The sequence below is a fragment of the Echiichthys vipera genome, assembly GCF_963691815.1.
Source record: "Echiichthys vipera genome assembly, chromosome: 14".
NCBI lineage: Eukaryota > Metazoa > Chordata > Actinopteri > Perciformes > Trachinidae > Echiichthys > Echiichthys vipera.
In genome coordinates, this window is record NC_139839.1 from 17,700,925 (window position 1) to 17,716,194 (window position 15,270).

Below are 15,270 nucleotides of genomic sequence, written 5' to 3' on the forward strand. Positions count from 1 at the left end.
TCCCGTACAATGAAACAGTATTTTCAAAGTGGCGGCGACGGCACATTTTGCGAAACGGTCGCTGTTTTAAACGTGATTAACAAAACAAAACCATCTGATTAGGTTTGGAAAAAGATGATGGCCTGGGTTCAAATAAGTATGTTTGTTGTGTATGCAAGTTACGTGTATTACATAGGTTAAGTCAATGTTGACTTTTGGTATCACACAGAAATAGTTCACACATGAGAACATATTTGCTGTGTTGACTTTTCACTTGTTACTATGCATGTACCAGCATGTTTCACAGGTTTATCCACGTGACCACTGGTGCTGTAGGCTGGGGGGGATTATGGTGAATGAGATTACATTAGATTATATTCACCTAACACTTTTGACACTAGCCGGCTTCCTTTGCTGTCCCCTACAACAGCTATTTGGCTACATTTTGATTCATAATAAGCAATGATGAAAGGATCCACATGGGCACTACAGCCATTCCACTGTCAACTTAATGTCGGCACATGAACGATAAATCCCTTCTCTCATCCTGTGGTGACATCACAGGTGACAAAAATGAAGTGCGAGTCTGAGTTCCCTTAAATGACATTTATTGATTTCTCTATCTTGGTTTGCAGTAAACATGAGCAAAAGTATACATACAGTAAGAGCAAAAAATAAAGATCCAGAATAGAGTTACCATTATTTTGGGGCGAGAGTATCTCAACGAATTTCATGGATTTCTTTCTTGAACTATCCTTACACCACAGTCTCAGGCGATGGTATGATTAAAGACGAGGGGGTTAGGTGGGGGAAAGGAGGTTTGTTGAAATGATTTCTTATTGGAAACATGAATAGTTGACCATGTCATAGTTTTGGTTCTGAAAAGTTTCTGATGGTTTTGCAATCTGAAGTTCTCTGAAAGCTCTTTCTGCTGAATTCACTATCAATTTTCTTTCAATGTCCAAATTCTGATACAACAGACCCCAGTGTTCAGAGAACGTTCACTGCAAGCTTTAAAAGCTCAATCTAAGAAAGCAGAGGGAACTCAAACCATGACAGAAAATGTTTCAACGTTAAAAAAACTAAGACTTTTACAACCAAGCTGTTAACATTTTGCCATTTGTTGAATTAAATGCTGAAAACCTACTAGGTAGCTCCCTTGATGTGATACAATCCAAGCTTATACATTCTCTCCTCTTTACAACAAAATAGCAATAAAAATACTCTTTTATAAATAAATAAATAAAACAACACTTTTTTAAAATGAGTCCATCATGATAACGCACGTTGGCAGAATCGCCTGATTGCAATATCCGTACGTTCTTTTCTATTTCTTCCTTGATCTTGATGGTTTTGTTATAGCCTTTCTAATAAATACATCATACAGCCACACAAGAAATAAATATATTGCTTTTTGAGGACATCTCCAAATTATTACAGAATAAACAATGGAGATAACAGGAAATAACATTCTGTGACACTGGGGAACAACATTGTCTGTCCACCAGGAGGCACTGTTACGTCGTAGTGAAACATGTCCCTTTTGTGCGTATTATTGTTATTATTATATAAGAGTAGGCCTTTTAATAACACAGGGTGTTTAGCCCTCCAGCTGGATCCTACAGTATCTCTGCTGATGTGTCAGTGCAGCACAAATAAATCAAATTTAAACTGTCATGAAGATCTTTGGTTGAAGAACTAATCTTCACATGCACATGAGTAAAACAAGAATGTCCAATTAGGTGATGAGGCAAAACATTTTATTTGCTGTGTTGTGACTTAAAAAACGATTGGATCAATTTAAGAATGATTGGGGTAAAATGATATTGTATGCATTGAAAAAAAATCAGCCTCGCTTTACCATTTTGACACATGAAGGAGGAGTGACAAAGTAGGGTAAAGAAGTTGAGCGTGCCTGCTCTGGATTAGTTGACCAGATTAAGAGATTACAGAGAAATTAAGTAAGTGTTGCAGGAATGCCAGAGGAGAAATACATGGGAATTGCTGAGGGGGAGGTCACAAAAACAAACAAAAAAGAGCCTCAGATGACTGTTGGAGCACATCTTTCATTGTGGATAAATTCAGATATATATCACACTACATCTAATTGTTTTGTCGAATCCCGATCAGATACTGAGGTCCTTCTTAGACCGCTGTGAGATATTTTCAAGAATACATTGCTCCGAGAGAAATAGAAGCGGTGGAGTCGAGCCAGACCTTAATGTGAGCGAGCAGGTGCTTGTGTTCCACATTCGTCACAAAGACGTGGCAGGATCACAGTCGCACTGGTACAATTTTGCAATTTGTGTAGTGTGCCTGAGTTAAAAAGTGTGACTCCACAGACTTCTCCAGCCAACATTCACAGGTGTTTCTTACAATTTTGTGTGCATACCGCACATTAAGTAAACAGCACCAAACTCAGGAGGCCTAATCTATGCTTTATCAACAGGTTGTCTAGTTATCATGATGGCTTTGCCTTCAGACTGATTCATACAACGGTGGAGAATACTACAAGAAAACAACAAATCTAATGAAAATAAGAAATATCCTTTTCTATGTGGTCAAGGAAGCAAATCTCCAGTTTTGTTCATTTCCTACAGGACTAGATAACAAAACTACCAACTCACATATTCAAGACTCTAGTCACCATTCAAAGAATATGTAAACTATACATTTCGATACCCTGGATGAATATTTTAGAGGATGATGAGGAAAGAAAGGGAACAAACACAAACTTTCTACATCCTCCAAAACTGTACATTAGTTAATTCAAAAGCACACTTCAAGTGTAAATCAATACAAAATATGACAATGGCATCTATTTCTGATACGTATGAAATAGATGCAATGCACACAAACAAACTCCACATATTCATGTTTAAATTAATGAAAATTTGAGACACAAGAAAATGGATCTGGGTTTAGCTTTAGGAATAAAGTAATAGAGGCAGTTACAGGGAGTGTATCGTGCAGCAGGAGGATCATTTGATATTCAGGTGTTTGGTCGGGAGCCTGGAAGCCGAAGTTCTGTGTGTTCGGGACTTTTTATTTTTTATCAAACCGACGTGGCTGACGCCTCTTTTGTCATTAATTTGACATCGATGGTGTTTCATCAAGTTGCTCACATGTCAACCAACCAGTGTGAATATCAAATGATCCAAAATAATTATCATTTAATGGAAGTCGTCTCATCTGAATAATGGACTCAGGCATTCATAATGTATGCCACTTAATGAATATTGCACATTGCATGCAACTTCCCGACCTACAGTTTGAAATGGGACATGTGAATGGACCACACACACACACACACACACACACAGACATACACACACACACGCTTAAAGGTTTTGACCTCTTCTATAACTCCCATTTTTTTGGATGCCTATCTTACAGTATGTTAGTGAAACACACACTTGCTGTGTGTGTCAAAGGTTTAGTAGATGATAGTGTGGCCCCTCCTGGTGGTCAGCGGTTTAACATAACCTTATTTCACACTTAGCAGAGGTGGGACACAGGCCTCCTGCCTTCATAGCACACTAAAGACAATACACACATGCAAAATGGCTTCTTCTCTGCATCCATCCATCAAGATATATGCAAGTCTGTTGGATTATTCTTTTAAGTGCAACGAAATAGATGTACTGATATAAGTTTATGATACCGTATAAATACTGTAGATATACACGTTTTGTATTGTAATTTGTGTATATTCGTATATAGAGGGATACTCTATAAGGAGGCAGCAGGAGGGGTGTAGCAATAGTGTTAATGTTGCTGATCCTTGCAAACTTTGAAAACACATGTTTACATCCCCTAGTTTGTCATGCAGTATAAATAGACGTCACCTCAAACTAATTTACAGAAAAGAATTTGTCCCAAAGCTCACAGACAGAAATAATAACAGGATTACCACCCTTTTATTCTTGCCCCATCTCATCACACAAGTGGACCAACAATTTTCTCCGAAAATTGGGTTGTGTAAACAAATCCTACAAAGGGTGTGAATACTGAGATTTGTTTCTGTGTATGTGCAATGTTGCAGAGAATGAAGAAAGTAGTTTTCAGGAGAGGAAAAGGGTCAACCTAGTTGATAGTGTTGATCCTCAGCTTGAAAGACACTCTTCCGGCATACTTGTCTCTTTCACTTCCAACTGGAATGTTGTTGGCGTTGATCTTGCACTCAATGTTGACATCTTGATTGGCAGTAATGTTAAGGAACTTGACGGCAACCAAAGGCTGAGAGTAGTTCACCTGCAAAATCAGATCCAAGGACATCGTTAAAAAGGCGAAAGGAATGTATTTTGTCTGGTACATCTTTATGAAACTGTCCGGAGATACTGTTATTAACAGCAATATTTACCAAATGAAATTCTGATTTCAGACACAATCTTACCTGAGCTTTCTTGCCATAGTAAGGGTAGTACATAAGGTTGAAAGTGCCATTTGGAGGAAAGTACAGCATCTCCCCAATTTTGTCAGAGTCTTCTCTCTGAGGGGGTGGGACAACTTCATGAGTTACAGTCACTTCATCACATCACCTTATATATATATTCATATATATATATATATATATATATATATATATATATATATATATATATATACACCGTATATAGGAGAGGAGGAGGTGAGCGTCATTAATCTTCTTTTCTCTAAATCCAATTTCTCAACAAGCTCACTATCTACTTCGACTGTCTATTTAATGCAAAACACATACTCTTGATATAGATATATCTATAATCTACACTACTACTATGCATGTTTTAAAGGTCCCATATTGTGAAAGGTGCTATATAAATACTTTGTAAGGATAAAAATTCTCAATCCGCAGAAAAAAGAACACACCCTGTATTCAGAAACTGCATTTTAGATGAATGTGATGAGAATATATCACAGCACGCAGGGTTTTTTTTACCGAGAAGTTAGTGAAAACAAACATTATGTTTGGGTCTATACTATATATAGGTAGAGAGTGCCGCTACATGGCTGTTACAGTTATTCAAGAATTGCAATGACGGTGCAAGGATGAGACCAAGAAATGCTGACCAATCAAAGCAGACTGGGCTTTTTCAGGAGGGGGGGAGAGGGGGGGGGGGTGAATACAGACTGTATAAAATATGGACGTAGTCTGTGTGACATCACTTCCCTCTGAAGGGCCAAAATGAAGCTCAATAATTTAAATGGGTGAGTTATAAAATCAGCTAAAGAGACCTAAACCATAGTTTTGTAACAGGCCAACATGGTATTGCTACTGTAAAGTTGGACTGACTCTCTTTTGGAGCCACCTTCAAGTGGCCATTTGAGGAACTGCATTAATTTGATTCTTTCGTCACCGGAGGTTGCCACTTAGTGAATACATGCATATTCAAAGAGATGGTATGACAAAAATAACATGTTTTTTTTTTAACATTAAAGGATGTAAACATGTTCTCGTAAATGCAAAATACAAGTATGAACCTGAAAATGAGTAGAATATGAGACCTTTAACGTAATCCTAAACCAAAACACAGGACCTGTCGCGTTCTTACCCATTGATCTTTGCCAACTTTGTATTTCTGAGAGTGAACAAATTGATAGAACACAATGGAAAAAAAGAAGGAAAAAAAAGGAGGAACACATCACAGATGGTGTAAGTGACAAGTGGCATGCAATACAGATGATAGATGAAACCCATACGAGCGCAGACATTAAAGGTAATGGAGACGAGGGATAGGTGACATATTGCAGATGAGAGCGAGGCACGATAGCAATGAATGGGCTGAAATTCAAATTGTTATGCTGAGCCTATCATTGTGAAAGACAAAAGAGGGATTACCTTTGCACCACAGGTGACAAACGGAGCCTGTCCATCTTTTGCTGGCAGCATCCCAATCACCTGATGAGACAGAATGACAACATGCTTCTAGCACCGTTCCACTTTCACTTTTATTTCAACACAGAGGAAAGGAGAATCATGTTTGAAATATGCCAGTGTTCATTTATTATTATTTCAACAAAGAGGAAAGGAGAATCATGTTTGAAATATGCCAGAATTAAAAGATAAATGCAATAACTAACATCTACAATCTTGACATTCATATTTATACTGGAGTGATATTTTCCTTGTTCCCAACCAGTTTCATTATCTTACTCCACATCTCTTAGCAACACCATCCCTTTCCCTTCCTTCTTTCTCTCTCATACCCGATTCAGCTTGATGATGATGCATGGCTTGCCCTCCTGGTATCCATAGTAACGGTCATTGATTCCAGAGCAGTCCTCCAGAATGGTGCGGTTGAACTGACAGGAGCGCTTCGGGTTGTTCTTAACATCGCCGCTGTCCTCCTGCTCAAAGTACTGGTCTGGGGTGCACTTGAAATTTTTCTCGGCCTGCACAGAGTTGTTGTATGCTGCAGGGGGAGAGAGCGGGGGCGGGGGTGGGGGTGGGGTTTATTTCTGTTATTTGTAAGGGTTTATGACTCAACTAAAACCCCGGGGCAAAGCAATCTCCCACCCGCTGACTGTAAAGGAATTATCTCTTATTAGGTAAAAAGAATTCATTTGAGATCGTCGGATAATCCACTCCAGTAAGCTTTCTGAGTCACTGTACGAGAGGTCGAGAGCCAGACTTACGTGCCAGGAACTTGTCCAGGGCCTGAGCGTACATGTCCCAGCTCTCAGTGTTCTGGATGTTGTAGACAATCTCGTAGGTCTCATCTGCTTTGGGTCTAATCACCATGCCTGTGAGTGACAGAGAGACGGCAGAGGGTTCACGACACAGTGCCACCGACTATTACCTGTGCTCACGTGGTTTGTGCCATTAGTTACTGCACCTGGTGTGGTTAACCTGTCTTGCCAGGTTGGTTTGTGGTCATCCAAGGTCTGCAGCATGACGTACATGGTGAGTGCAAACAAGCCGGCCAAGAAGATGTAGAAAACTAAATAGAAGAGAAGAATAAGACCTGCAGACAAAGAGAGAAGAGAGTTGGATCAACTGTATGCAACATCAGTGAGAAAAGGAGTATTATTATAGATCAAATTATTAAGTTCAATAGACCTTATTCCTTCTGTACATTGGGCATTTAAAATCGTATTCAGCAGGAAATAACTTAAATAAATCTAGCAGATATATATTATTTAATTTCTGTACAGATATCCTACTGAAAAACGTATTAGAGATCATTTATATTCTATTCATATTCTACAGTAATATCTAACTAAGCCTATTTGGATAGCTGTTAGATAATGGTATATGTATGATTTCATAAATGTTGCTTTAAACACTTAATATGTAAAATTGTGATGCACACAACATACAATAGTTATGGTCTGTATTGGTATCTGTAGCATAGAGAGTCTTCAGGCCGTTTAAATTCAGCTCAGTTCCGTTTTGAAACATGTAAATTGGCCTTCATAGTCACTAGCATATTGTCTAACAACAAAATGGAAACACACTGAAAAAATAACTCATTGAGAGAACAATTACACTACACGTTTCCACACACTAATGCCAAAGAAGCACTGCAAACACCACTCTCCCCTTATGATCAAATTTAATCAAACAATGTAATTATGTAGGAAATGTGTCTCATACAATGTAATATAGCCTGTTTATATGTTGCTTGCTTGAAAGAGGCATGAGATACGTCCAGACCCAGTCTGTGCAGTTTTATTATGTAATAACATTTTTACCATTTTTTTTCTTTTGCAATGATTGCTGCTGTATCCAACGTTCTCAGTGGACTTGTGGTGCTGGTGGCTGTGCATCACAATGAAAGGTTTCTGATTTATGCATTGAGGCTACATTAGACTAACATCTGCAACTTCAGATAAGTGCATTTCATAATTAGCGTAATGCACATTTTTAAGTGTGAATTATATTACATCTGAGTAGATAATGAAATGAGTTAATTGTGATTAAATGCTGCTGCTGTGTTGTGTCTGTGTGGTCACTTTCTGACCAAACATGTTCACAGGAGGCCAGTTAATCCTCATGAAACTAAAGGAGCTTTATTCCATCTGCCTCTCTCTTTCTCACTCACACATAAACAGTCAGGCTTTTGATACTTGAAATATGAAATAATTGGTTGAAAACAGAAACTGTATGTTTTTGGCGGCTTTCCTCCCATTCTTGTGTCCATTAAACCAAGATTGAAGGGCTGGTTTCTGATCGATTTCATTATAGAGTTTCCCTTTCCACAGAGGGGGAGGAATGATGACAGAGGGAGATACAGGAGGCGGGAGAACAAGGACCCCCTAGAGACCGGGCCACAGGGTCGGTCAGTAGATTACATGACTGTAGACTAGGCCTATTTCATCAACAGTGCAAGAAAACCAAATAATGATAATGTTACATTAGACAAAAAGTAGGGCAAGTAATGATTGTTTTTTTTTTTCTTTCTCTTAATGGTTGTTAGAAAAATTCTGTTCTGTCCAATCAACAGTCTAAAACCAAACGATATTAAATTTGCATGACATTCGAGGAGCTGGAGCTTTTGCTTGATAAAAGAATACATTGAAATTGCTGCTTATGATTAGGGGCGTCTGGATTCTCCAAATCCACAGTTCGATTAGACTTTTCGATTAAAAGGTCACGATTTCGATTCAGTTTTCAATTTTTTTCCCTCAGCACTGACGGCTCTGCCATGGTTAGATAATAAAAATAAACAGATTGTTGGTTAGTGACAACTGTACACACTTTGAAATTCTTCTTCAAAAAGATATGCTGCATAGTATCAAGTGGGATAAAGCCGCCATCTTTTTTTAATGTACCACTTCAAGGCTGTATGGTCAAATTTAAATAATTTATTTTTAAATGGTGCTGAAATATTTAAACTGAAAGCTCATTTCGATTGATTTTCAATGAATGAGTTTAAATTGTGACACCCCTTATTGGATGTTCTGATAATTGACTCACTTGTTTCGGTACCAGTCTAAAACATCAAACTGAAAACAAAGAAATCTGTAAAATTAGGTTGGATGAATCCTCTCTGAAAAGACCCGGTGATGTGATGTTTCCTACTTGGAATGATCAAATACTTTTGGAGCAGCTGTTTGCTCTAACCTCAGGCATTCCTGACTACATAGGGAGCAGGAAAACATAAATAGCTTTTCCTGTGACACATCCCTCATTTCGAGCATCAACACCTGAGGCCTGTGTTGTGTAGCAACTGAGTGCCCTGACCCTAGTGCTTCTGCTGGATGGCCCCCAGCTTGGAGCTCACTCTCACTGTCAGCAGGCGCTGCATCTGCCTCCCCACAAAGCCAGGCTTACAGGAATCCATACCAAAATGTCAAGGGGAAGCTGCTCCACTGGGGGCAATTACAGAGGGGTATCTTGATGATTTAGAGCTTGCAAAGTGTTTTTTCATCCAATTTGTTTCCAGAATTATTGGCATTCGGGGTGAAATAAATGGCTAAGTAAGATGGCTGTGAGCATCCCGTCTGTCGCATGGAAAAGACACAAGCTGAGTCATTAAATATCTACGGAGTCGGTCTTCCAGGACCCCAGACCCAGCCAGAGGCACGACAGCGAGAGAAAGAGGCATCAGAGTTAAGATGTGACAAAACAAAGTGTTTAAGTGGTTTTATCTATCATTCAGAGGGGATGTGGTGCGAACTGCAAATATGATACCGCCCAGGGGAGACTGGGTGTGCACACGTGCATACAGGGTCAAGCATGCAGGCTGAGTGGCTTTCCCCCTGGCAAAGAGGGTGTTAGTTTCAGAGTCTGCCCTCTCAGCCTACGCAGATGATGGACAGTGTAGCATTTCTCTTTCACCCCGGTTTTATTTGCAGACGGCAGTTGAAAGCAAAGAACAAAAGGCCACGGCGGACTGGTTCAGCATCCTGTTCTTTCTTCAATAATAATGGCAGGAGGTGTCTTTTTTCTCTCAGAATAAATTAGGATGACACGCTGCTCAATTGCTTTGTAAATTAGTGATCAAAAAGATCTCTGAACGTAAAATGAAATGCTGTGGAGAAAGGATAAATATCTATGCGCTGTGGTTCTTTTAATGTCAAACCATTCATCATCTTGTATATGCTCTGCAATTTTATACTAAGAGCAGCATCATAGTTGGGTTTCCTATCAGGCCCTTTAAGGCTCTTTTCTCATGTTCTACCTTTTGTGGTTTTCTGGAAGTAGGACGTGCAGAACACTTAATTAGTCATATTATGAATAGACTTAGTTGTTATACCATGTTTGCCTGGTGTTGGCTGGTAGCAGTGTAACATAAAAATTGCAGAACTGTTCTATTTTATCAAGGCTATTTCGATATCATTACAGCTCTTTCCACAATGCAGAACACAAAAGTAAGTGTTCTGTGTTTCATCGTCAAAGAAGCCTTTGATCTAACGATCTGCACGTACATCATACTGCATAATTCTAAGTGAGAACAGCAAATGTGCCTTCTAAAGAAACAGGCAACACGTCTAGTATATTTGTATTGCCTTTTTCTCAGTGCATGTCAAGATGAGTGGGTAGAGAAAATGATGGACGGACTGCCACATAGTCAAACAAGTGGAGGTAGGGGCACGGTACGTTCGCCGCACGCATCATAAGAAGAATGAGGAAGTGCTAAAGTGAAATGCAGACCTACATGTAGTGGCTGACTACAGAAATAGCCTAATTAACAAGCCTTAGAGAGCACAGCTTAAAAAGGCCACCAGACCTTGAAGCACCTGGGACGCACTGAGCTGGATTAAGTGGTACACTGCGGGTGGATTCTAGAAAAAGATGCTACAGACAGTGATTCCCAACTCTGCACTGATGCTACAATGTCCATTCGTGAAGCATCATCACCAGAACACCACTGCAAGGGACATTGTTTTCAACATTTTTCCAACCACAAACACTAAACTTCAGCGCAGTTGAGATCACGTCCCCAGTGTAAAGATCAAAAATAATCTGAATTCCTGGAAGTGGTTTACTTTGCTAGATCCTACCTTCCCCCTGAATGATACCTTCCTCCATCAGCCAATGAAGTCATTAGATTAGGATTAAATCCCTCACTGATTTACACTCACTGGGAGGGGCCGGGTTGGAGGTGATACAAATAGCATTTGGCCCTCGGCTTTACCCAGATTAAAGCGCTCCAATGTCATTAGAAGAGAGCCATATGCGCTCTATCATTTCATGAATCTTTGAGACGGTTGCAGGCTGGTTGTATGGCAGAAAGGAGGACAGTATGGGGCATGTCCTGTGTTACATGAGGCTGGGATTGGATCTTCCTCCAAAATCTGTGGGGTTGGGGGGAGGGGGGGCTGAAAATGAATGACATCATATTGAATGCACATTAGATGAGGCTGCAGGCTACAAACCTATGTCTACTTAACTTCAGAATCCCATCTCCCTTGGAAAGTCTCATCTGCAGCAGAATTCATGTTAAAGCTAGCCTCAGCCTTCTCACTGCTTCCAAAGAGGAGCTGATGGTATGCACTTTGCAACAGAGGCAGAACCTGTCCCGGCAGTGCTGCAGCAATCTGCCTAATTCAAAATGTAAAATAAGACCATATGCCTCCACCCTTATGCTGAGCGCATTGCGCAGTGAAAGCAGTGCCATAAATTAATAAATAAAGAAAGAAACTAGGCAGGAGGGTTTTTTTTCCCCTTCATCTTCTTCTTCTTCTTCTTCCTCCGGCTTCCACAGGAGCGGTGCCGCATTCAGATTTCAGTATTGGAACCTGAACACTGAGGGAAAATCATGAAGCAACTACCATCAGGATGAAAACTGATATTATAGTCATGCTGCACACTTTCATTTCTTAAGGAGGCCTCTCTTGCATCTTTAAGGAAAGGTTTAAGAGGCTATGACAGAGACCTGTTACAGAGATGAGGGAATGTGTTTGCTGCATTGCTGTAGCTGGACGGTACTTACCCCAGCTGCTAGCTGTCCTCCCCAGGAACTCCCTCGTCCTCGGGTTCCATATATATTCCTTCCATCCGCTTTTTTCTCCATCCTTTGCCATTTTGTCATAAAAGTTTGGACACCAAAAGCTCCAATGAACGCGCCCTAATGCAATAAACGCCGGACTGAATCAAATAGCCAGACAGCAGAGAGATGGAGACCTATACTGTATACCGCCGCGGCTCTGGGGAGAAGAGAGATAATAATTAAATAGGTCTATTTCTTGAGCGCTCAGACGCACAAATGAATGGGAAGTTAAAAACACTACTGTAGTCTATCTGATAACAGAAGATGAATAGTAATAGTAAAGAGGTAGCGTTCCTACACTCAAGCACAGGGTCTAGTATCTGCCCTCCCCCCCAGCTCTTGTCTGCATGCCGCAGAGTTTTGATGAGTGGTGCAGAAATCTAGTGATACTGCGGTAAAGCACTCCCTCCGCCCCTCTCTACAAGCACCCCTCCCCCCTCAACCGTCCCTCTCCATCCCCGACAAGAGCTGCTCCCTCCTCCTCCTCCATCTACCCGCCTGGCCAATCATCTCCACCGCATCCCCTCTCCTCACGGGCCCCGACGCATGAAAGACAACCCTCAGAGCAAATCGCGTGTCGGCTGAAGGCGTCATTTTATTGGCTCCGAGGCGCCCTATCGTCACGTCCCCAAAGAGAAACCATCAGGATAGACCTCTGATATTGTAACAAGGGACTCTGGAGCGTCTGTGGTTTCCAGATGTTGGATAAATCCTTGACTTTGACTTAGACTTTGATCGCGCAGGAAGCATCCCAAGAAGCTCGATCAGGGAGAGAATCCAGACTAAGCATTGCAGAGGGTGGCGCTTGTGCAATGGCATCCCAAACTATGAGGATGCTGTTCTCCCGGAGGATTATTTATTAATCACCACACTGATCATTCGTGTGTGTGCCCAACCTGACCATGTCAGAAGAAGACAGGCAGAGAACAAAAAGATTGAAGCACAGACATGGTTGAGCTATGGGTACTGCTGTTATGTTGGTCACTGTCTCACAATGATAGACTGTTGTGTTTGATCATCCAGGGGCGTTGTTAATTCATTCATTTAAGAGCATTGTTAATTCATTGATTTATTAATCATGTATATACTTATACATATAAACTTCCACCTCAAGATGTTGTATTTAATGTGATTTTTCTATATATTCTATAATTAGGAGACACTGTCTGCATATGTGCCCTTTAAGCATTAGTTTAAAGCTATAGGTAACACAAATTGTGTTACCATTCAACTGCAATTATTATTTATTTATTTTTGCTAGAATAATAACTAAGCAGCAAATTCAGACAACGGAGTTTGGTAAAGGTCAGATGGATTACTCTGTATATAGTTGTCTGTGTGTGTACTTTATTGAAGTGGGGACACAGTGTGTATTACGCGCGGAGCCACACCAGTAGCAGCAGCAACAGCAGCAGTGGAGTGTGGAGAGTGAAGGTAGCGCCCTCACATGGACACAGAGGGCGCTGCAAAACCTGCTGCAGAAGTGCAGTGGGAACATAATGTCCACTTCCCAACCATCTCCACTGTAAAAAGGCACAAGGCACCAAAACATGCACAAATCCTGTTTGTTGTGTAAAGTTCATTATATAAAATTTATTTTTAATGACAATATCAATGCAAATATAGCACTACAGTGATTTCCAAGGTATACCGTATCTTACCATATCAATATAGTATGGCACTCATATAATGGCCACTGTTTTAGAAGACACACAAAACCAACAGCTTCTGTAAACTATTTTTGGAAATGATACCTAGGGTTCCATATCAGCCTGTGAGAAGGAATCATAGTAAGGTGATTTACTTGGTATCTGGAATTAAATTGGGCACAATAGTCAGTAGCATTGGGACATTATCAGTGTAAGGAATCTCTGCATGCATTGCACTTGCCCATTTCCTTCAACCGGATCTGTGTTTGTTTGAAAAATGGACTCAGTAAGCTTGAAAAACCTGGACCCTCAAACACAAAGCAGGTGGGGAAGTAAAAAACAAAAGGCCAAGCAGTGACTCTCAAACATTTAGATAGGTCTTCTTTTCACTGGGTGTACTGTTACTGTACAGCTTGGTGCTAACTATCATAAAACGACAACAGCCAAGAGACATTCAAGTGCCTTAATACTATTACAGAAGGGCTCACTCTTCAAGGTACAAACTTCATTTCACGTGGCTTTCAGAAATGAAACAAATATGTAACAATAACCACTATATTAATAATGTTTCTCATGGTAACACCATGTAGTCGGATGAACAACACCAGTAGTTCAAGGTAGCAGCAAAGTATTAAAAAATGTCAAGACGACGAGCTGTTACAATCTGTACACAAATAAAAAAAATGAATGTAGAAAAAAGGGTATAAATAAAAGGAAAACACAGCTTAAAGGGAGTCTTGCATAAATTTAAATAAACAACTGTTGGACTGTCCCTTTCTTTAGAGGGCTTACTGTTTATTAGTAGAACTATAAGTAATGCATGGACTGGCTGCAGCAGATAAAGTACTTAATTCTTTTAGAAAAAACAAGTGAACAAAGTTATGTTTATACAGTATATGCTACATAATATGTATTGATTACAAGTATGAAAATGGAAATAATTGCTACATTTTCAATACAGTTGTACATATCTATTTACAGTACATTAGGGTTTAATTTCTCCTAAGCGTATACCATGTTTTGTGCAGATTGTTCCAGCATTCTGTTTGAGGTGATCAATACTCACAGTCTTATCAGTTGCACCATATAGTACAGTCTGTGTTGATGGGTGTCAGTGCTTGTTTTTCTGTGTGATGGAACAATCACTAATGTGCAACTGTGGATAAGCATGAGTGATGAAGTTTTTTGTACCATTGATCTGTATCTATATTTGGCTGGACTGCACAGTATGTGCCATCTGTCACACCACCCCTTCTAACAATACCCCCCTCAAGAGATATATTCATCTTTTTATACAACCACATGTTATCAGGGTGAAGATCTGCTGAATGTAAAAGTCGGACATGATCATCTCTACACATTTTCTTTTACAATACTGTATGTCTATCGTGACATGCAGAGAATGACACAGTAAATATGACTTATTCAAGTCTTAGATATGTATGTTAGGCTAGTTGACACAAGTTTTTAATTATGTTTGCTCCGGCGTCAGGAGCATATTGCTATAAAATTGCAGAAACGTTGAGAAAGTAAATAGATTTACATTACAAATATGCAAACAGATACAGTAGGTAGCTTTTACTCCTCAGTGATGATTATTTGCATCCACAATGACAATCTATTGATACCAAGACATCTCATATGCATTCACGATTTCAAGAAACACTTCAATAACTTACCAATTAGTCTTGCCTTTTCTCATCCACAGAGTAGTTTCTATGCAA

At 39.9% G+C, this 15,270-nt stretch overlaps 1 protein-coding gene across 1 annotated transcript; it reads right to left on the bottom strand.

Annotated features, from left to right (window-relative positions):
• Window positions 1-640: 640 nt before the first annotated feature.
• atp1b2b (ATPase Na+/K+ transporting subunit beta 2b) lies at window positions 641-12,238 on the bottom strand. The gene is made up of 7 exons (XM_083927551.1): window positions 11,841-12,238; window positions 6,795-6,923; window positions 6,595-6,702; window positions 6,166-6,371; window positions 5,798-5,857; window positions 4,376-4,471; window positions 641-4,233 (listed from the first exon to the last, which is right to left on the bottom strand). Exons 1-7 carry the CDS (start codon window positions 11,929-11,931, stop codon window positions 4,066-4,068), a joined length of 858 nt encoding a protein of 285 aa, XP_083783677.1. The 5' UTR covers window positions 11,932-12,238; the 3' UTR covers window positions 641-4,065.
• Between the last annotated feature and the right edge of the window lie 3,032 nt (window positions 12,239-15,270).

Bases quoted from the DNA above. Each gene is read 5' to 3' on its own strand.
- atp1b2b (XM_083927551.1), bottom strand. From the start codon at position 11,931: ATGGCAAAGGATGGAGAAAAAAGCGGATGGAAGGAATATATATGGAAC. The intron at 6,924-11,840 runs GTAAGTACCGTC...CTTTGTCTGCAG, and splicing joins GAGGACAGCTAGCAGCTGGG to GTCTTATTCTTCTCTTCTAT. The intron at 4,234-4,375 runs GTAAGATTGTGT...CTGATTTTGCAG, and splicing joins ACTATGGCAAGAAAGCTCAG to GTGAACTACTCTCAGCCTTT.